Source organism: Trachypithecus francoisi, unplaced genomic scaffold, assembly GCF_009764315.1.
Source record: "Trachypithecus francoisi isolate TF-2019V2 unplaced genomic scaffold, Tfra_2.0 Lachesis_group13, whole genome shotgun sequence".
NCBI classification, from domain to species: Eukaryota; Metazoa; Chordata; class Mammalia; order Primates; family Cercopithecidae; genus Trachypithecus; species Trachypithecus francoisi.
This window is the reverse complement of record NW_022681458.1, coordinates 19,549,077-19,571,535: the sequence shown is the minus strand read 5'-3', so window position 1 is coordinate 19,571,535 and position 22,459 is coordinate 19,549,077. Positions and strand designations below refer to the sequence as shown.

Here is a 22,459-nt window from a genome sequence, read left to right as displayed (position 1 = left end):
TTGTGATTTATTGAGCCCTCTGATCCTTTTTCTCCTATGTATTTTGCCAATATCATGTATCAGTATCACCTACTTTTCTTTGTAAAGCAGACTTCTCTATGCTGTCTTATTGAACCTTATTCTATTTGTTTCTAGCAATTACACTACGTCAGTTTGATCACCTGGGTTTCTTTTATCTTTCCAGGTGCACGGTGTTGACTCTAGACTTGATGAGAACATTTTGCACTGAATTGAGGAGAATGAAAGCAACATTGGGTTGATGCCAGGGGAACATAAATTGTTATAACCCCTCAGACTGATTAATGCTCTTTCATAAGCTCCCTATCCACTGCCAGCTTGGAAGATGGCTCATAGGTTAGCAAAGCATATTTTCTCAGTTTACTGCTAAATATTTTGGGGGGCAGAGGATTAAACCAAACAAAAAACTTGCTAAGTTTGACATATTTTCAACAGTTACTTTCACTCCATTTACCATACGCCAAATTAATTCTACACATCAAAGTAATTCTCCAGATACACTTCCTATTGATTCCTGTTCTACATAGAATCCAACACAGAGACAAATAATATATCAATATTATTTGTGAGCAAGAAATGGCTTCAGATGCCTTTTCATGGATAAAGCCAGAGAACTGAAAGTTCAAAACAAAAGAACTGTTTTAATATATATGTATATAGAAACTGCCAGAATTACAGATCTGAACATATTTAGGGTGGAAAAATTGACATCTTTAGATTCTCTGTTCTTACGAACACTTGGTCATGACTTCAATGAAAGAAAAAGCCTAAGTATCAAATAATTACAGTAACTACATTTACTATTTGCTCATTTAGGTTTTTTGTCTTTGTCCCTCTGAGAGTCTCTAACCTGAATCCAAACGTGGCTACAAGAAGCTACTAGAAGCTGTCTGCATAGCATAATCATATAAGCAATAGATTACATGCTATTCACCTTCATAGTCTTTTTCCAGGCTGTAATTACTATGACTGAGGCTAGCTGCTTTCTTCCTATCTGCTATGAATCTTCCGTTATAATTCACAGATAATATAATGTGAACACTACCATTCCCCTTAATCTGGCTGGTCAGCATAGAGAATTCTTTTTGCCCCACCGGACACGGAGTGCATCATTTTCTCTATTGCTCCAAACATTCTTTAATTGATATGGCAGCCTGCATGCTATTTCTTAAGTGCACCTGGCTGTAACTGTCAAGGCTGCGCAACTTCCTGTTGTTGGAGTAAGACAAAGCAGATGGATAGGTAACATTCCACCACAAAGATAATTTTTGAAAAGAAGTTTCCAAAATATAATTCTAACTGATAAACTGAATACCTTGCATTTGTAAACCCTCTCTGATAATGGCCTACCACATACATAAAAAATTAGGCAAGTTCAAAAAGTATAGGTAGCCATTTAATTTTAATTCAATCCCCAATCTTTCCAGAACTAACGTAAACTTTTCCAGGATTAGCTAAAATGTGTTCTAGGGAGACCCCTTGAATCTAGGGTTTTCTTTTACTTTTTTTTTTCTTTCTTTCTCACTGGAGATGTTTGTAATTAAATTCTATTACTCTGGAATCTTATTAGTGTCATTATTGAATCCTTTTCTGAAATTGCAGTCATCGTGGATACTCCCTTACGAAGTAGTCCAGATGGTACATTTAAAGGGATGTGCATAATTTACCAAGGGTCATTGAGTGAAGCTTTATTTTAGAGTCCTCAAGGGGCGAGCTCTAGTTACAATGATGCCAGCTTTAAAATATTCACTAGTTTTCTTTCAATAAATCTTTCATGTCCGTTTTATCATATGTGGAATTTATTTTTTCATAATCTTTGCATTTTCTTAAAATTCAGTTTCATTTTGTTTTACTTTGGTTTTGAAAGTTCACCAAGTAAAAATACCATCCCATATTTTTTTATCTATGCATCTATGTGTGTATGTATCTATCTCCCATACTGTACTATGTAGGCCATTTAATTCTTGTCCTTGAAATCAATAGTCGTTGGTTATAATGTTGAACTAGCTTGCTAGATATATCTGTATTAAGAAATTTGAGTTTAATGTATCATTTCAAACCCCGTGCTCACTCCATCATACAGTAATGCAGAACTTCCTGAATCTCAATGTGAAAAAATGTATTTCAGAACATAGAGACTTACATCTTGATTGGACATATCCCAGTAGGGCCTCTCCCCGTACGACATCACTTCCCACATAACGATTCCATAGCTCCATACATCACTTGCTGATGTGAATTTACGATAGGCAATTGCTTCTGGCGCAGTCCACCGGATAGGAATCTTGCCACCCTGTGAACATTTGAGCTGTAAGTTATTCCTTAAGTACATCACTGATGTGCCATTTTAGATTCTGAATGTAGTTCCTGCTAGCCAAGCAGGACAACAGCATTCTTGAGATAGCTCTCAAAACAAAAGACACTTGTTCATTTTAACACAAGTCTTCCAGGTTAAGACAGTTCTCATGTGTTTTCTTTACTCACAGGGAAGTGACTAAGTAATCTAATTATGTTTTCAAAACCTACCTATTATCTGAGCTCTGCTTAAGGCAATATTCTAGAAAAAAAGAAATCTCAGATTTTACAAAATACATGTTATCCACGGGGTATCAGTGATATGTAGCTGACATTTGTTTGATTTTTTGTTGGATTCTTTCACGCAGGAGCACAAAGGAAGGCAATGCTTAATACTGCTTCAAAAATCATGAATGAAGGAATTTAAATATGAACATTTCTATCCAACACAAGTCTACCTCCCCTTAGACAGCATGAGAAACATGCCCAATAGCTAGGGGATGATATGATAAATACGCCTTTAGAGAAAGCCAAATAATACCAGACACTAGAGCTATTACTGACTTTAATGGAGTAAGGACAGGATTTTAGTTGTTATTAAAAAAAAAAAAAAAAAAAGACTTGTAAAATGGTAAAGCAAGTGAATATTACCCAGGAAAAGTTTCAAAATGCCTTTTTTTTTTTTTTTTTTTTCCTCAAATGTCTTGTTTGTTTATGCTTATGTTTAAGGTATTTTCAGTCAGGTTTTCAATGTCCTAGGGTTCCACCTGGGGAAATTAATTCAAGTCTAATTCAGACCCTTGAGGTATCCCCAGGGCCATCATTTAAAAGTTTTCTTTGCTTTATTAGGTAGGGCTATGAAACAGGACAATAAATTGTACTGGAAATTGCTTTGATACATTGCAGTGAACTCTGAAAACCCAGTGTATTGCATTCATCCTTGTTACACACAGGACACTTGTACTGCATTCCCCCTGCTTAAATATTTGTCTAAGGTTTTATCTATGTAAATATATCATTCTAGAAGCCTCCTTTAACTTTTCTTTCTCCAACTACTAGGAAAAAATAAAAGATCTTCAACATTCACAAAGATGTATTCTTTTCTAAATGAATGGACTTGGAATTCAAAAGAGGACAAGCATAAGAATCAAAATTGGAGCCAAAGAAATAGAATACTATACCCCTCGATCCCCCCCACAAAATAAAAGGCTCAGCCAGCCCACCAACCAAACAACAACAAAAAACCCCCATTGCTTGGGATTGCAGATGCAAAATGAGGAGTGCTAAAAGGGGAAAATGGCTGGTAACTGTCAGCTTCGTGTTGATTTTAACAGTGTCAGTGTTAATGGCCAATAACTGTTTTATGATTCTGTGTTTATTCCATTAGTATTTTATATTCAGATAGTCGAGCTAAGATAGCACAGCCATTAACTGTGTACTTAAAACTCTTAACTGTGTCTTAATCCCCGCTTATCTACCAGTGGTAAAATGAAGGCCATTAGATACTAGAAAACCTTGCATGGTATGTTTTATAGATCCTGTATATACATTCTGAGATTTGGTAGCCAACCAACTAGAAACATTGCTTTGTCTCATTTAGTATATTAAAGAATAGAAAAAAGGCAAATACAAAATCTAAAACAAAAACAAAAAAAAAGGAAGAAAGAGGCAGGAAGACAGCAGGCAAATACAAGTGCAAAAAAATAAATAAGCAAAGCTACCTCCTGATTTTCTCAGTAATTGATTATTGATTGTATAAACTGATCCTTAATGCTTGCTTCTCAGTTAGCTCATTTTTATTTAAGACACCGTCTTATTGTTCATTAACACTTTCTCCCCACTGCCCCCCCAAAAAAACATAGAGGGAAAGATAATTCATTTTGCTTCTAGTTTGTGGCTGTTAATATTGTCATCATCTAGGGTCAGCTTTGAAATCTCTCTTTTCTTGGAAACATGGTTTAAAAATGGACGCAGGAATACGAGGAGGCTTCAAGGCATGAGAAAACTTAAGAAATAAAAGAATTACAAAGGGCTTCAATCTCAAAGTGAGAAGAGAGGAACAGTTTCACCAGAGTGAAAGCCCAGATGTCACCAATCTTTCTTACCCTGGTAGTGTAAGCTGCTTCCGGATCATCCTCAAGCACTCGGGACATGCCAAAATCAGACACTTTGCAGACCAAGTTGCTGTTCACCAGGATGTTCCGTGCGGCCAGATCACGATGCACATAGCTCATATCAGATAAATACTTCATCCCAGACCCAATGCCACGAAGCATGCCCACCAGCTGAATGACTGTAAATCTGCCATCATTTTTCTACATAGAAAAGGAGTAAGGAACAATCCCATTACCATTAGGTCAAATGAATTCTCACCAAGCATTTATTACTTGAATCTTTTTGGATATCTGTATCCGGTATGCAGTGAAACTCAACATGATTTCCAGGCCCTTCTGACCAAAGTCACTAATTCAGTAGCAGACTGTACCCTAGGAGCTGGGTTTGCTTCCTGTGACAGATGGAAATTATCCAACTGTAATGAATCTATGGCTCAAACAGCTCCACATCACAGGAATAAATCAAAAACCACCCTCGTTGAACATGGATTATTTAATAGCCTTAAAAATCACATCATTTTCGATTTCTCCTCTTCTTTCTTTGCCCCATTAAAAAAAAAAATCCACGAATACCACCGAACAGAATGAATACAAGGACTCTGTTAGGAGTCTTCCAAATACCAACATTCTTGGGTTTAATATAAAGTCGTCACATACCCTGAGGAATGCATCCAAGGAGCCATTCTCCATGTACTCTGTTATGATCATTACTGGTTTACCTAGAGTTTTCAGAAAGAAAAACACAAACCTTTGATGAGCACTGCAGTTAATGAGATAAAAATGGGCTGTGCACAATTTTACTGCCAAGACACCTGTCTTGTGTGATCTAATTTAATTAAAACAAGCCAAGCTTATGCCTCAGCTGTGGGGAGCTAGGAATGAAATATTAAAAGGACGAGTAGGTTTAAATTCCATCTGGATAGTTAACCCTTTGGGTGGCTTGTTGACAAGGTCTTTAACTAAAGTGGCCTCTCGTATCCAGGGAGCAACATGAATGGATAATTGCTCTCTCAAGCAAAAGGGGAAAATGATAAATGGGAGGGCCTGTTTCAATGCAAAAATAATCTTTAGGATAATTAATTTATTTTGTCCCCAGAAGAGCCACTTGTAAGAAGCTAAGGACATCAATAGGCAGATCAACTTCTTTTCTTTATTTAGAGAAATCCGTGTTTCAGGGAGTAGTAGCTATGTTGAATCCTTCCTTATCCAGACACATCTTAAAACCAGGCATGCAGCTGGGTTCGGTAGGTCACGCCCGTAACCCCAGCACTTTGGGAGGCCAAGGCCGGAGGACCGTCTGAGGTCAGGAGTTCGAGACCAGCCTGGCCAACATGGTGAAACCCTGTTTCTTCTAAAAATACCAAAAATAAATAAATAAATAAATAAATAATTAGCTGGGCGTGGTGGCAGGAGACTGTAATGCCGCTACTCAGGAGGCTGAGGCAGGAGAATCGCTTGAACCCGGGAGGCGGAGGTTGCAGTGAGCCAAGATGGCGTCAATACACTCCAGCCTGGGCAACGATACCAAGACTCTGTCTCCAACAACAACAACAACAACAAAAACAAAAAACAAACAAGCATGTGACTTCTCTCCACTGTCTTGCTCAGCTCAGGGTCTCTGTCCTTTCTCTTCACTTTCCCTAGCTATGAATAAATTTGCTTTGGTCTGATTCCTTAAACTGCCTACCTCAAAAAACAAACAAACACAAAAACCCAGAACAGTCAAAGGAAAGGTTCAGTAAATTATTTCATCTGAGACAGGAATTTAAATTCAGTACTAGAACATCCTTGTTTCCCCCATTCCGCAAAGAAATAAAAATGATTTTAAGCCCTGAGCAGAATGAGGTGGAAACAAGATTTTCACTGAAGTCCTCTTTCTGAGGACTTTAGGACTTAAGAATCATTCTTGACTTTCTTGCACAGGCAATGAGCTCAAGGTCTGAAATTCCTTCTTTCTAAAGGGTATTATTGCGGAGTGGAGGGTGGGAAACATGAATTTTTTTTTTTTTTTTCTAAGAGAAGGATCAAACAGGTCCCTAAAATATTCCTTTGGGAGAAAATGAAATATCAGTTTGATACACCAAAAAATATTCACACTGGCAGGGCATGGTGGCTCATACCTGTAATTCCAGGACTTTCGGAGGCTGAAGCAGGTGGGTCACTTGAGGCAAGGAGTTTGAGACCAGCCTAGCCAACGTGGTGAAACCCCGTCTCTACTAAAAATACAAAAATTAGCCGGGTGCAGTGGCACGCACCTGTAGTCCCAGCTACTCGGGAGGCTGAGACAGGAGAATCACTTGGGCCCAGGAGGCAGAGGTTGCAGTGAGCCAAGATCGTGCCACTGCACTCAAGCCTGGGTGACAGAGCGAGACTCTAAAATCATACTTTTTATTGCTGCATTTGCTGATTATTTAGACTTCAGTCTAGAAAAATGGGCTGAAATATTTCACCGCTGAAAAGCACCCATGATTATTCTAAAGAAATACATTTTCTACCCAGTGATGCCATCAGCTTATCATTTCTGGCATATAGGGAATGGGGAAAGCTTTCACTTTAGGGGCAAAAGTGTTGAAGAGTGGGTTTTTAATTCCATGAAGTCCAATATATCAATTTGTGATATTTCTTGATTTCTGTGTCTAAGAAATCACTCAGAGGCAAACACTTTTGTATTAGAAAATAGTACCATGGACATGTTATTTTCAAGTGAGGAAAGAAGGCTGGTAGAAAAAGTGGGAATCTTGGTGCAGACCAAATGTGAATAAAACCACTTTTAAGTCTTTTCTCTTTGCCGGCTTTTTGTGCTTGCTGATCCTCTATCAATATAAATAGGAAATGCTTAGTTCTCAGATTCATTTACCCTTTACATGTGTGACCACGATTTTCTACTTAAAAAAAAAAGAAAGAATTTTTTTTTTTTTTTTTTTTTTTTAAGAGACAGGGTCTGGCTCTGTGGCCCAAGCTAGAGTGCAGTGACATGATCACAGCTCACTGCAGCCTTGAACTCCTGGGCTTAAGGGATCCTCCTGCCTCAGCCTCTTGAGTAGCTGGGATTCCAGGCGCTAGCCACCGAGTTCAGCTTGTGACCATAGTCTTCTGACAGAACAAATGTGCCTAAATGAGTTTTAATCAACCTGCCTCAATCAAAAGATACTTTGTCAACTAATGAGAAAGGGCAGCCTCTCATGGCTGTGCATTAACACCTCCTTGCATTTCACCAGATCCCTCTGGAGCTGTGGAGACTACAGGAGAGGATCCAAAAGCAAGGGTCATGCAGAGAATTTATGGTCCTCCTGCCAATTTCAAAAGTTACTCAAGTAACTGCTGGTAATGAATTCACACGCTTCCACTCTACCCTTTCACCCTCACACCTCCCTAGTCGGACTCTTGGCACCATCTTCACAATTTTTCTGCATTCCTTTTTCTGTTTATTAAAAGGATCCATTTGTCAGAACCTTTATGAGCTCTACAAGAGAAATAAAGACGAATGTCTCCATAAGCAGAGGGGCTTATAAAATAGGCCTGGGCTGGGCTCTTGGATAGAGGAGTCTCCTTCCCTCCACTAAGCAGGGATGCAGTGGGGAGGAGAGGGGTGGGGGAAGGGAATAGCTTCTCCAGTAGAAATTTTAAATCATTTTAATTCAGTGACAACTGTATTATGCAAATGCATCCAGTCGTTTATAACAGTTACAGCTGTAATAGCTACGCGTTTTAGAGGCGCGGTGGGACTTTAATACAAAGATCCCCTGTTTCTTCTCTCTTCTGCAGAGGTGCTAAAAAAATCACTGTCTGCGACAGGAAAAACACCCTAAGCTGAACAGAGCCTCCTTTTTAGAAAACGGACCTGCAAAAGTATTTAAAGGGAATGCTATCTTTTAATTAAAGTAGTGAAGGACTCTGGGCGGCCCTGAAGGCCACAGGCAACAGAAAAATATCCTGTCTGTAAAACTAATCTCAATAAGCAAATAGAGCTATTCTATGCTAATTATAGCCTTCACCTTAGGCAGAAAATTATATATCCTTTGCATCAAGGTTCCTTTTTGTTTTTTTTCTGTTTTGTTTTGTTTTGTTTTCTTTGAAAGATTCTGAGGATGGGGAAAGATGTACCTACTTCTTAAGACATAATAGCACCATTGAACACATATGAGGTTTTTTCTGAAAAAATTTGCTATTGTGCTAACCACCCAAAATATTCTATTTCATCCCCAAAATAACCTTATAAGGCAAATGCTCTTTTTACCTCCATTTTACAGATGAGAAAACTGAAACAGAAAGATTGAACAAGCAGTCCAAGGTCACAAGCTTTAGCAGCAGCAGAGCTGGTATGCAGTCGTTTGTCCCCAGTCCGGTGGTTCGCAAAGTGTGATTTCCATACTAGCAGCTTTGGCTTCACCTGTGGTGAGCTCTCTACCCTCCAAACTATGGGCCGCACACCACCTGCTGAATCAAACCTCTGAGGAAGAGGCCCAAGAAACTGTCCTAACAAGCTTTCCAGAAGATTCTTACTTATGTTTGCGGACCTCTGGACTGAATAGTGTATGCTTTCTCTCCCATTTTAGTTAACCACCTCATTTCTTCTTCCTAAGGATTTCGTACTTTGCATCCTACTAGCCACCTGCCCCAGGCCTAATGTCTCATTTTTTCTTTTCTTTTTCCTTTTTCTTTTCTTTCTTTCTTTTTTTAAGTAGAGACAGGTTTCTATTAAAAAATAGGTTCAGGTGCCTCTGTCACCTGGACTGGGGTGCAGTGGCACTATCATAGCTCACTAGGAATGATATGGACAGGAGGCAGGGAAATACTAGGTAGAAAACGGTGGTTCCCTGCAAAGGCCCCACCTTCAACCCTGGAAACCATGGGCATTCGGTTGGCACAGCTAAACTCCAGGGGAAGATTATCTTCCTATTTCTATTCCTATTCCTTCCCCTTTCCAGCTCCCCATTCTGCTGAGAGCCACCTCCATCACCCAATAAAGCTTATACATTCACCATCCTTCAAGCCCATGTGACCTAATTCTTCCTGGACGCCAGACAGGAACCCAGGTACCAAGAGGGGAGGGTGAAAAAGGCTGTCACTCTGACTCTCCACTAAGCTGGTTAACACTTAGCCATTTGCAGATGGCAACTGTTAAAAGAGCATTATTTGTAACATACACCTTCTGGGGCTCCAGAGATCGCTGGTGACCATTCACCTGGGCTGCTGCAGGTGCTTAACCTGTGTGCTCCCCCTCCCACAAAAAGTTTGAGCTCAGTGGCCGAGCAAAACAAGCCATACCCCATTGCAAGTCCCACGAGGAGTTCAGGAAACTTACCCATCTCAACTGTAGCCTTGAACTCCTGGGCTCAAGTGATCCTCCTGCCTCAGCCTCCTAAGTAGCTAGGACTACAGGTGTGAGAGATTGTTTTTCTCTTTAACCTACCCTCCTCTGACTGCTTCGCCCCACTGGGGTGGCTATATTGCCATTACTCTGCACACGCTGAGTGAAGATGCTTTCCACAGATACCTCGAATCAAAGAAGAAAAGCCTTGGCCTTCCAGGAGACATAGCCCCAGGCTTACAAGATCCTTGACTTGTAGTGTATATGAGGGCTCCTGGAACAGAGCCACCTTAAACAGGGACTGCCTCAGCTGTACTGTCTATGTGGCACTTTATAAGTTGGTCTTAGCCAGCCTTACAGACGTATTCCGGGTTTGCTTCACAAAATGCATCTGTTGAGCTGTGTTGCATTTTAACTGAAGCGTGGTTCACAGGCTCAGTGAATGCTAATGGACTAAAAAAGGAAAGTTCAACCAGGTGTTACTGTAAATAGGTGCTGAACTGCAACAGCCATAAATCAGGCAGAGCAGACAAGCAAATCCCCCAATATATTAAAGATTCCCAAGCTTCACCCTCTGCATCTGGAACCAAAGATTCCAGCACAAGGTGTGGCCAGGTTTTGTTGTGCTTTATAGGAAAAGTCCTTAAATTTTATTTTGCTTACCATCTGCTTGTGCCTATCCTATGACAATCAGTTTGGCCTAGCAAACATCTGAAAGATGGCATGGCATACCAAAAATCTGCTATATTAATTTCTCTAAAATCTCATACAAGCTGCTTTGGAGATTGGGTATCAGCCGAAACCATAGACCCATTTAGAGCTGACTACAAGATTAATGACTTGTCCTGCACTGATTTCCTCCTATTAGCAATCAGTGGGTCTGCGCCATCTGTCATTTCCCTGGAAAGAAAATGTGTGTTTAATTTCCCAGTAACTTCTAACTTGGCTTTGTAAAGGGGGTGACCCACGTACATTTAGTGACTACGCCTTCTAAGTGAATGATGTTCGGATGGTCAAACTGTCCCATGATGCTGGCCTCACTCAGGAAGTCTCTCCTCTGTTTGTCTGTATAACCAGCTTTCAGAGTCTTGATAGCCACACAGATCTCTCTCTTGCCAGGCACTTTGAGACGCCCGCTGCACACCTCACCAAATTCACCTTTGGGAGAGAAAAAGAATCTCTGATGGACCAGAAACACATTGAAGATGAAAGAATAATAGCTAACATTCCTTGAGTGCTTGTTACATGCCAGGCCCCGTGCTAGTGCTTTGCATACATTATTTCACAAAATCCTCCATGCAACCCTGAAGTAGCTGCTATTAGCCCCATTTTATTAGAGAAAACTAAGCCTTAATGAAAAAACCCTACACAAAATCTTACAATTAGTAAGAAACAGAGTAAATCTTTTGAATGCAATCCATCTGATTTCAGATCGCATTCAGTTTCTCTCTAAGAATAAAATCAAAATTGGTACTAGAGTTCTTTATAACACATATTTTATACTCAAGAAAAGGAAATTTCATGTATATACACACGTACTCACAAATACATTTACATAATCCACACACATATTTAACATCCACCAAGAAAACAGACTCATTAGCAGACAGACACTCAGACACTTACCAACTCCTATAACTTTTTCAATCTTAATGCAGGATGCGTCAATTTCTTTGGCAAATTCTCGAACTGCTTGGTTGGGATCTTCGTATGTAAAGGGGTCCACATATGTTCTCACACCTAGGTAATAAACATGGTAAGTTGGCTGAATACTTCTCAGGAACCACTAAAAAACGTAAGTAGTCTGGGTCTAAAATTACAAAACATAGGAAAAGTCAAGTTAGCTGTATGGTCTTGACATACGAAAATGGTTAAATCCTTGCTCTGGTTTTCATTAGTGGGTAAACAAAATATTGTTAGCTACTTAAGAGGCTGCAGCTTTACTGACTTCCTGGAATGTCTTCACACTTCAAGGACAAGATTTTTAAAACCACCCATCCAATGGAGGAAATTAGGATTGTGTTAGCTGAATACTATTGTCTCAAGCAGTTGCTCATAGCTCCCTTGCCTTTGCATGAAGTCCTGCCCACTGCTTTCAGTTATCCTCCCTTAGGGAAGAAAATAGAAGCTTTTTAATTTCAGCCAGCTCTTTCCACATGGTGTCACATTTTGCCCAATATCTGGATGAATTAAATATGTGACTGACAATTAACAAAATTAGATTAAATCTAAGTTAAAGTAGACAATAAGGTTAATATCAGCTAGTTGATTTGAGAATACAGACTCTGTAGTGGACCTCCACTTCTTTTCTGTTTTGGAAAGAAGGTGTCATAAGCAAAGATATTCAACTTTGCCAGAAAGCTTCAGCTGGAGATAACCATTGTAGCCTAACTGTGAATGGTCTGGACATCAGGAAGTACGATTCAGTCATATCTCATACTACTCATAAACTAAATTTAGATGTGTTTGGAGGCAGCCCAGTGACAGATATCTGGGCCAAGAGGCAGAAGTCATTCTAAAAAGCTTTGTCCTGGCATTTGCTCCTCTCCCTCCTGGAGCTGCTGGGACACTAGGACACAGAGGGTATGCAGGACACCAGTTGGCCCAGTCCCGTTGACTTTCCAAGCTTGTAGGTCTTGCCCTCATCCCAGTACCCTTGGTTAGGAATAAGCTCCTTAACTGGCAATTTCTTGCTACTTCTTTTTAATAGATCAGCTTTAAAAAAAATATATATCGCGTGTAAAAATTGAAAAAATATTATTTTAGGAGGAAATGAGGTGAACAAATGGAAAGTTGTTAGACACTCCATATCCCTCATCACTTTATATGCTATAGCCAAGAAAATCTTCAAGATGAGTCTTGTTATTCCCAGTCCCTCTCCTTCTTCTATCTATTGTTTTTTGGAGACAGAGTCTGGCTGTGTCACTCAGGCTGGAGTGCAGTGGTAGGATCTTGGCTCACTGCAACCTCTGCCTCCTGGATTCAAGCAATTCTCATGCCTCAGCCTCCTGAGTATCTGGGATTGTAGGCGTGCATCATCATGCCTGACTAATTTAGGTATTTTTTGTAGAGACGGAGTTTTGCCATGTTGGCCAGGCTACTCTTGAATGCCTGATTTCAAGTGATCTGCCTGTCTTGGCCTACCAAAGTGCTGGGATTACAGGCATGAGCCACTGTGCCCAGTCAATCTTTCTTCTATCTTTCTGCACTAATATGTGAGTGACTTGTTACTTGTGGCTATCTAAATATAAATAAGTTAAATTAAAAAGATCCCTTTCTCAGTCATATTAGCTACATTTCCAGTATTCAACAGCATGTGTGGCTATTGGCTTACATATTAGACAGTGCAGATATAGAATAATGTTATCTCAGAAATTCTAGTGGACAGCTCTTCTGGATAGTCACCAACCACTGTCCATTTAAAAGTCTTCTACCGGCTGGGCGCCGTGGCTCACGCCTGTAATCCCAGCGCTTTGGGAGGCTGAGGTGGGTGGATCACGAGGTCAGCTGAGGTGAGGCTGACACAGTGAAACCCTATCTCTACTAAAAATACAAAAATATCAGCCAGGCGTGGTGGCGGGCACCTGTAGTCCCAGCTACTCGGGAGGCTGAGGCAGGAGAATGGCGTGAACCTGGGAGGCAGAGCTTGCAGTGAGCCAAGATTGTGACACTGCACTACAGCCTGGGCGACAAAGCGAGACTCCGTCTCAAAAAAAAAAAAAAGTCTTCTACCTTGCTTAAGTCACTCTAGAGCCACTTCTTTGAATGTCTTCTTTGACCTCTTTGGAATACCAAAATTAGAATCCACTAAAAATTTACTGATAGGCACTAATTCTATATCACATATAGCCACTCCCTGGGAAGTAGCAATTACTGTTACATTTCTTATTCTTTTCCTCATCCTCAAATTTCCAGCTTATATGAAAAAAATTACCCATTTTAATTTTGCCACCCAGCTACAAGAATGAGCCAGCTAGACTGATAACTTTCTCAGAGTCGTGGATAAAATACGGAAAAGTAAAAATCTAAAGAAACATCTCTACCTCATCCCACATCTTTAATCTCACCATCCAAATCGCCCATTTCAGTTTGATACTCAGGAAGTACATTATTGGGATAAGGAATATATTATATAACATTAATAGTCACATAAATATTATTTGGACATGTTTAAACTAGAAAACATGAGACATGCTCTAAAAATAAAAATTTTTAATCCAATTTTTTGTACCTTGATTCAAATGTTTCTCTTCATCCGCTTCTTGTTTGGCTTTACTGTATTTACTCCGTCTATTAAAATTTTTTAAAAAAGAGAATTATTTTCCTCAAACACCTAAGCTTTAACACATGCCATAAGACAAATTCTTTGCTACTGTAAGTCAGGCAGGTATGCTATGTACATTTCAGAGATGAGAACACTGAGACTTACAAGAGATGAAATACTTGTCACCTGGGTAGTGAGTCATGGTTTTAAGCTAAAGCAGTCAGAGACACCTCTGAACCACAGTTTTAAACTGAGGTGTCTTACAATGGCTTAAAGCAAATGTTTTATAATATAATTATAATTCAAAATCTGTCAGAGAAAATTTATCTTATTGAAGATAAGTTTATTGGCTATTTTGCCATTTACATAAATGCACGTGTTGTATATATATGTATGTGTGTGTATATATATGTGTGTATGTATATATATATTTTAAATTTCCGTGGGTAATTCTGCGTAAATCAAATGGCAATAATGTTCAGTATGTGATGGGTAATAGTAAATATTATTGCTATAACCAGATAACTACTACCACAAAAATTCATTATCATATTACACGATACTCTTGAAACAATACTTTTGCGGTTACTGGTTTCAGTTGCTACATACAAATTCCCAACTTCTAAATGAAAAGTTTAAAAGTAAGTATTTGCTTTGTACTGAATTATGTTCCCTAATTTGTACAAAATGAGCAAGGGTAAAAATGAGAAGCTTTGTTTTGCTTTGCCTAATTCACTTTCAGTAAAATGGTGCATTATCTTAAACTTGGCATTCTGCTCCTACAACTTTTAATAGCGTCAATCTGGCTTTGTTATGAAGCTTTGTGGATTAGAAATCTTTAGTACATATAAATCTTCAATCAGGAATGTATATATCTCTCTTATACAAACTGGAAAATCAACTCAAGCCTTGGAAATCAAAATTATATATACATTGTGAATCAGGAGAATATATATCACTTAAAGGAATCAGAAAATCAACTCAGTTGATACTACAGCTGTCTAAAACTTGGGAAGTTGAGACCAAATTAGTAAATAAAATGTATACATTTATGTTTCTGTCAGAAATGTAAAATTTACACTGGAATTTACATCTTAGGTTTTCTTAGAGCTTCAAACACAAGGTAAGTAAGACTCTTACAGAAAAAGAAACAGTGTCTGAGATGAGAAAAAATTCCCACAAGGCCAGGTTGTCTTGGCAGTGTGGTCCTGTCAAAATCCTATACTCCAAACTCTCAAACTTTGAATAGGTAGAAAGGCAGATGATTATGACAAAGAGAGAACAACAGAACCTAAAGGAGCCAGGCAGTGCAACCAGAGAGGCAGCGGATCCTGGTCACATGCTCCAAGCTTCCCTCCCACATTCCTCTCCTAATTGTCAGCAGCCCAGGAACCAGTTCAGCCATCAGACCCTCAGTGCCTACAGATGTTCTTCCGTGTGGATAATTCCCTGGCAAATAATAATACCTTGCATTTTTACACTGCATTTAACTTTTCACAGTGCTTTCATCTCATATATTATCTCCTCCCCTAACTGTTTGCAAAGCAGGAACCAACTTAGCAAAACAGAGACTCCAGTGACGACAGCTAACTGTGAAGTACAGTATTTCAGTCCCAAATCATAAGCTTGTTTTTTTGTTTTTTATTTATTTATTTATTTTATTATACTTTAAGTTCTAGGGTACATGTGCATAACGTGCAGGTTTGTTACATATGTATACTTGTGCCATGTTGGTGTGCTGCATTTTCCTTTGCATTTAACTTTTCAAAGGGCCTATTGTTTTTATTTATTTATTTTTTATTTTTTGAGATGGAGCATCACTCTGTTTCTCAGGCTGAAGTGTAGTGGCATGATCTCAGCTCACTGCAAGCCCCACCTCTAGGGTTCAAGCACTTCTCCTGCCTCAGCCTCCTGAGTAGCTGGGATTATAGGCACCCGCCACCACACTCAGCTAATTTTGTATTTTTAGTAGAGACGGGGTTTCACCACGTTGGCCAAGCTCGTCTCAAACTCTTGACCTCAAGTGATCCGCTCACAGAGGCCTCCCAAAGTGCTGGGATTATAGGCATGAACCACCGCACCCAGCCAGAGTCTATTATTTAATTGCTTCTTCATGATAACCCTATGAAAGCAACCAGGCAGACAGACACATGCTCAGTTTCCCTGTGGATGAGGACATGGAGCTGGGTGGGGTGGGGGGTGGGGAGCAAGAGGATCACCACGTGTTCTCCTAGCAAGTACAGGACTTTGTGGAAACCCTGATCCAGCCCACGACTTCACAGGGCCTCTCTTACTGGAGACTAGTTACGTAAGGATACCTAGTGAGAGTTAATTATAAGCAGTGTTACGTTTTATATCAGTACATTCACTTAAAATGAATTCAGCTGCTCTTAAAATCCATTGCTTCATCGAAGTAACTAAACAGGTTTAAATACCCTGAAGCCAAACAGCTTTCTATAAAAGATGAAGTCTCCTCCAATCTTCTTCCTCTCCCTCCACCCTCATCCTTTCCCTTCTTTTAAAGGAAAGATAAGAGTGTGAGGTCAGGGACTACTAAAATAACATTTTATGTCAGGAAAATGCCATAGATTGGTCCCAAGGGTGTGATAGGGTCCTGCCAGACTGAAGGATTTTGTCTTAGCAGAGCTCCTAAAAGCATTATCTAAAATTACAAGTATATCTTTTAAACCACTTAAGATTTCGAATACTGATTTGAATTTCTTTCCTTTGAAGAAGGAAAAAAAATGCATAGAATGAGAAAGCTTTGGTACCAACTTAAAATTGTCAATGAAACAAAAACCTGGCGTATACCATAGAAAACCATGGCCTGAAGCTGCCCGGGAAAGTGTTTATCTGTTTTACATCAAGCACATTCATTAAATATGTGCAAAGCCAGAGGAAATACAAAATGACAGGGGTCATTAATTATAAGGTTGACACACCCATCCCTTCCTCAGACTTCTAAACATAGAAGGAGGAATTAAATTAGTGGTGAAGGTGTGTTTTTAAACGAGAATTTTTACGTGGAGTGTTATTTGGAGGAGAGGAACCTTAAGACTGCAGGAAATGGCTGAAAAAAAAAAAAAAAAAAACAAGGATTACTGTTCAAAGGCTAACAGTAGTCTGTTTGCTTTTTTAAAAATATCTGGAAAACAAAAATGCCTGTGTCCTGTTCTACCTTTAACACCTGATGGCCCTTTTGCCTTGGCTCAGGGTAGGACAATGTGGCCCATTATCATCCCAGAAAAGGAAGCCCATTGAAGTTCCCCACTGGCGCAGCCAGCCTGCAGGAAGCCACACTGCCTGAAGAAGTCCTAACTCGAAACTGACATCAGAGGCTGATCACCTGAATGGCAGAAGGAAAACTTTGTTGAAGGTTTTCTAATTATAGAGATGTGGACAAGCTGATTAAAATTGGGAAGGAGTGGAGTGTTTTATTAGCAAATGCTCCAGAAGGAAACATGGACCCTTTCAGCCACAGGAGTTGGAGAAAAGGGCCCACACTGCAGGTGAAACTTTGAAAGAGTGTGAACTAAGCCCTCCTGCAGTCCAAGGGACACAGTAATAAGGGTATTAACAGACATTGTTGCAGAACAGCGTGAGTCCTCTCAACCAACGTGCTGTTCCTGGCACCTTAAGTATTCAATAAAGCAAACAAAATAGAGAGGGGGAGCAAGGCAGGGGCCCAGCGTAAACCGTGCTTTTAATAAATTACTAACTTTTCTGGTCAAGTGGACGGATTTGACTGATGTGGTTCACTGTTCCAAAACTAATTAGCAAAAGGTAAGTAATTTATTCAGCTAAAGTGCATATTAAAGATAAAGCAATGTAACTAGCATGGCTCCAGGAGGTCCCTTTCCAGCACTGAACGGCATCACCCATGAAGATTCACAGAAGCCATTCTTCTTTTTCCCCTTCTTTAAGCTGTCATTGTTCTTGCACCAAATGATGTCTGAATGTTGTTCACGAGGCGCATGTTGAAATGGTTGCACACAAGTTGTTTAGAAATGATCCCAAGGTATCATCTGCTCCCAGTTGTGTGAATTTACATGACTTCCTCAGAGCTGAATTCAGCTAACACTTAAGTGTTTTCATTTTCACATGATCATAATACACCAGGGAAGGAAATTAGGACCCAGGCGTACCACCTGAGGTCAGGGGTTCGCGACCAGCCTGGCCAACATGGTGAAACCCCATCTCTACTAAAAATACAAAAATTAGGCAGGTGTGGTAGCACAGGCTGAATGATAACTCTTTTAGCATTACGTGAACTCTTAGCTCCGAAGTGGAAAACCTTAACCTTCAATAGGAGGAGAAAATTAACTTGTAAACTCTGACTTTATATTGTGTAATAGACTTGCACATTAATTTACAGATTACAAATCTTACCAACATCACTAGCAGACTCTTGAAGCTTTGGTTCCATAGAACTGCCAATGTCAGTGTTTTTATGTAGGTCAACTTTGTCAGTTAAGAAGATATTAAAATAATATATCTATCCCAGTACTGGAAGTTACAAGAGCTGAATTCCTGTCCTGATCAGCAACTAACTCGCCATGTGACCTTCGCTTATTTGTTTAATCTCTTTAGGTCTCCAGTACCTAATACATAAATAAATTTTGCCATAACAACTTCAGTTTTTTCTTAAAATCAATTCACTTCTTTTTCCTTATCCAGGTAAAGGGGGTACTTTATAACCCTAACATAAATGGAAACCCAGTGTCACTAGCAATTAGAAGGTTAGCATAAAAACAGCATGTGCCTGGTTATCAGTAAGACTTTCCCTCACTACCAAGTTGTCCTTTAAGAAATAGGGGCCATTCTTGTATTCTAGTCCTTTCTTAAAATTGTTTTTTTGCATCTGAATAATAAAATACTGCTTTGGGGCCGGGTGTGGTGGCTCACGCCTATAATCCCAGCACTTTGGGAGGCCGAGGTGGGCAGATCATCCGAGGTCAGGGGTTCTAGACCAGCCTGGCCAACATGGTGAAACCCCATCTCTACTAAAAATACAAAAATTAGCTGGGCGTGGTAGTACATGGCTGTAATCCCAGCTACTCGTGAGGCTGAGGCATGAGAATCACTTGAACCCATAAGGCAGAGGTCGCAGTGAGCTGAGATTGCACTATTGCATGCCAGCCTGGGTAACAGAGTGAGACTGTCTCAATAAATAAATAAATACTGTCATACTGTTTTGGAAAAAACACTACCCTAAAACAATCTGAATTAATACTAGTTTGTGATGTTTTTGACGATAACTTGATGAAATCATTACTATAAAAGGGAAGAGGGTATCAGAGAAATTTAACATAGATTCAGTCATTAGTCCTGGAGGTTATGACCTTATACTTGTATTTTAGGATGTCATTGTTAACAGTCCTTTTAAAGATCACTTTAAAAAAAAATATAGAAAAGTGGTTATGTTGTGGAGATCACAAATATATAAATATATAAATGTGGAAATGGTGACTTGCTGCTAGAGAATGTGCAAATAGAGATTTGTGGTTTGAAATAAAATTTATAGGGACAGCATCACATAGGTACAAGAAGGGTTGTGTCTTAAAATAACCTAGATAACAAGCACAATTATGTGCTCTGGAAAGCTGAAAGAATTCTGAAATTATATCTTGAGTGATGAGAAAGACACAGATCAAAGATGCCTACAGAAAATATAAAATTAAGTTGCTTAACATAAATGTGGGTGGTAAAAATATACAATATAGCTAAATCAATGTGCTTAGTATAACATCTCATTTTAGGTATTTTATAAATTTAGTAGTTTGATTCTTTCACTGCAATCCCTAAATGCTTACATGTTCCAGTTGGCCAAAAGAAAAAAGTAGATCTCGCTGAAAAAAGTGTAGATTATTCTGGCTTGCCTTAGGCTCAGGCTTCTCTAAGCTGAATGTGTACAATGAAATAAATGAAACAATTGCTATAAAAAAAATCCTGCAAGATATCAACTGTGGGCCTGAGGCTGCTTCCTCTTTCTTAAATGACAAATGAGCACCAAGCCGATTTTCTCTCTGAGGTCATCAGAAGGACTGAAACTTTTCTCACTACATGAGTTTCTGTCCATCAACTTCCTTAGAAATCTTGCATGCCATCAGCAGAGTGGGAGTCACTTCAAGAGGACCCCGTAACAGATCTGTCTGTAGCATCCTTTCCGGCATAAACATTCGGTGATTCTAAGAAGCACAAAGCAGCCCCATCGTCAAAGGACATGACTCAGATTTTATAGGCTAGGGTGTTTAATCTTTTGCTTTCTCATACTACTGGCTGAAGTCTGGCAAGATGATTTCGCCAGTACCATGTACTACCTTTCGTTTGTACCTCTCACGAAAAGCCTGGGCCAGGCTTTCGTCCCTACTACCTGTCTCCTCTCTGTTCACCTGTTCTTGTCCCATTTAAACATTTATAGTCCAAGATAACACAGCAGACAACCTGCGTGAGGAGAAGAATTGGCGGAGTGTGCATGAGCCACTGCAAACCTGTCAGCTACCGGGCTCCAGGCGGCCTTTCCCATGACAGCTTTACGGCTGACACTAAAGAAGAATCAATATGAGGGCAAGGGGTTGACATTTCATTTTCTAAAAAGTGATCCATTGAGGACCAATCACCAAGCACTGTTCATCAGCCTTGGGAAGTGACATTTTTTTTTTAATGGGGGAGAAGGGACAGGAATCATCGCTAGGTAACTCGACAGGCTGAATTCTCTAAGGTGGGGACTCATAATTGGAAATCCGATGCATCCTGCTATCAATCCTGCCTTATGTAATAAAGTGATCAATAAAGGCAGAGAGGAAATTAAGTCATCAGGCTTAAGGATGCTATTTTCCGTAGTCATGGCTTTTAATAAACTTGTCTCCCCGATTACATGTTCACGTGTTTTTCCTTTCTTTTCATCAAAGCCAACGTTTTAAGTAGAACATCCAAAGGGAACTCATAATGAGGTAACTTATTTCTCATTACTCCAGTTTGACTGCTGTACTTAGGGCCACTTATACCAAAAAACAAAAAAGCAACGTAAATTTAAAGCAAAGCTGGACTACAACTAGAGAATGTTTCCAGTAAAGTCAAAGAGATGGTCAAGACACAAGGCCAAGACCTCCTTTCTGCAGAGAAGTGCTCTGAGCATCCTATGGTGCTGAATGTTTATCAAAGATTTTTAGAAGTGGAGGTATTTAATGAATTGTATCTGTTTTTAAAACATTAAACATCTTTATTTTCTAATAACAAAGATTATTTCTGTATACTGTGAAAATTTCAGACACAGAAATATGTAAGTATAAAATCAAAAAAGCACATGTAATTCCTATACACTCCCCGACATGCTCCTTGCTTCCCACCATCAGATGGATATATACTAACGCATACATTTCCCGGTGGTTGTGTACATATACAAAACTAAATGGCAATGTACAAGAAAGAGGGCCATCTTGATTGGCTTTCAAAATCAAATACCAGGGAAGGAAAGAACAATGGGAATTCAAATTCTATGCAGGTCAACCTTAAGTTTCTGAAGGCCAAGATATAATGCTGTTTAGAATATAGTAGGCATGCCAGTGTCTATATGTTTTTGTATGTGTGTATGTTAAAGAAACAGAAATGAGAATTTATTGTGGATTTAACATCTCAAGATTTGACTCATCACTCTAATCCAACATACCTATTCATAGATTTTGTATCAAAAAGAATGAACACAATGTAAAATAGATGCCTGTACAGAATGTGTTGTTCTATATTGTGTTATATCAGAGTGAACATAATTGGCCCCTGTATACCAGGACACTTTGGAGAGTGAGGGTGGGGGCATGATATTAAGAAATACATGGCCACACACTGTGGCTCATGCCTGTAATCCTAGCACTTTGGGAGGCTGAGGCAGGTAGATCACTTGAGGTCAGGAGTTTGAGACCAACATGGCCAACATGGTGAAACCCTGTCTCTACTAAAAATACAAAAATTAGCTGCCAGGTGTGGTGGCAGGTGCCTGTAATCCCAGCTACTCAGGAGGGTGAGACAGAAGAATTGATTGAACCCAGGAGGCAGAAGTTGCAGTGACCCGAGATTGTGCCACTGCACTTCCAGCCTAGGTGATAGAGCAAGATTCTGTCTCAGAAAAAAAATAATAATAAAAGAAAAGAAAAGAAAAGAAATACAAGCACCAACTGGGACTATCCAGGCAAACTAGATTATATGGTCATCACTCTAATTATAATGTATATCAGAGGAAAGTAAAAGCATAGTGGCTTGCCCAGGCCAGTGGAAATAGCCAAAGGCATTGCTATGACATTGGTGAGATCATCGGTAGGCAGAGAGGGATAATGCAACAGATACTGGCCTGAGAGCCAAGCACAGCTACCGTGGGACCAGTAGTAGCTCAGCCTACCACTATGGCAACGCGACGACCTTGGGCAAGAATTACTTCTTTCCTAAGACTACTTCCCTCTTCTA

The 22,459-nt window shown here is 39.6% G+C and overlaps 1 protein-coding gene across 2 annotated transcripts in view; it reads right to left on the bottom strand.

Annotated features, from left to right (window-relative positions):
• The window catches only part of EPHA4 (EPH receptor A4), a 156,215-nt gene that overhangs the window by 13,475 nt on the left and 120,281 nt on the right, over nt 1–22,459 (bottom strand). For both annotated transcript variants that reach the window (XM_033230074.1, XM_033230073.1), the window contains exons 9-14: nt 13,970–14,028; nt 11,365–11,478; nt 10,711–10,896; nt 5,085–5,146; nt 4,419–4,628; nt 2,162–2,311 (exon numbers count right to left, since the gene is read on the bottom strand). In XM_033230074.1, coding sequence (XP_033085965.1) covers nt 2,162–2,311; nt 4,419–4,628; nt 5,085–5,146; nt 10,711–10,896; nt 11,365–11,478; nt 13,970–14,028 — 781 coding nt within the window. The remainder of the gene's footprint in view (nt 1–2,161; nt 2,312–4,418; nt 4,629–5,084; nt 5,147–10,710; nt 10,897–11,364; nt 11,479–13,969; nt 14,029–22,459) is intronic.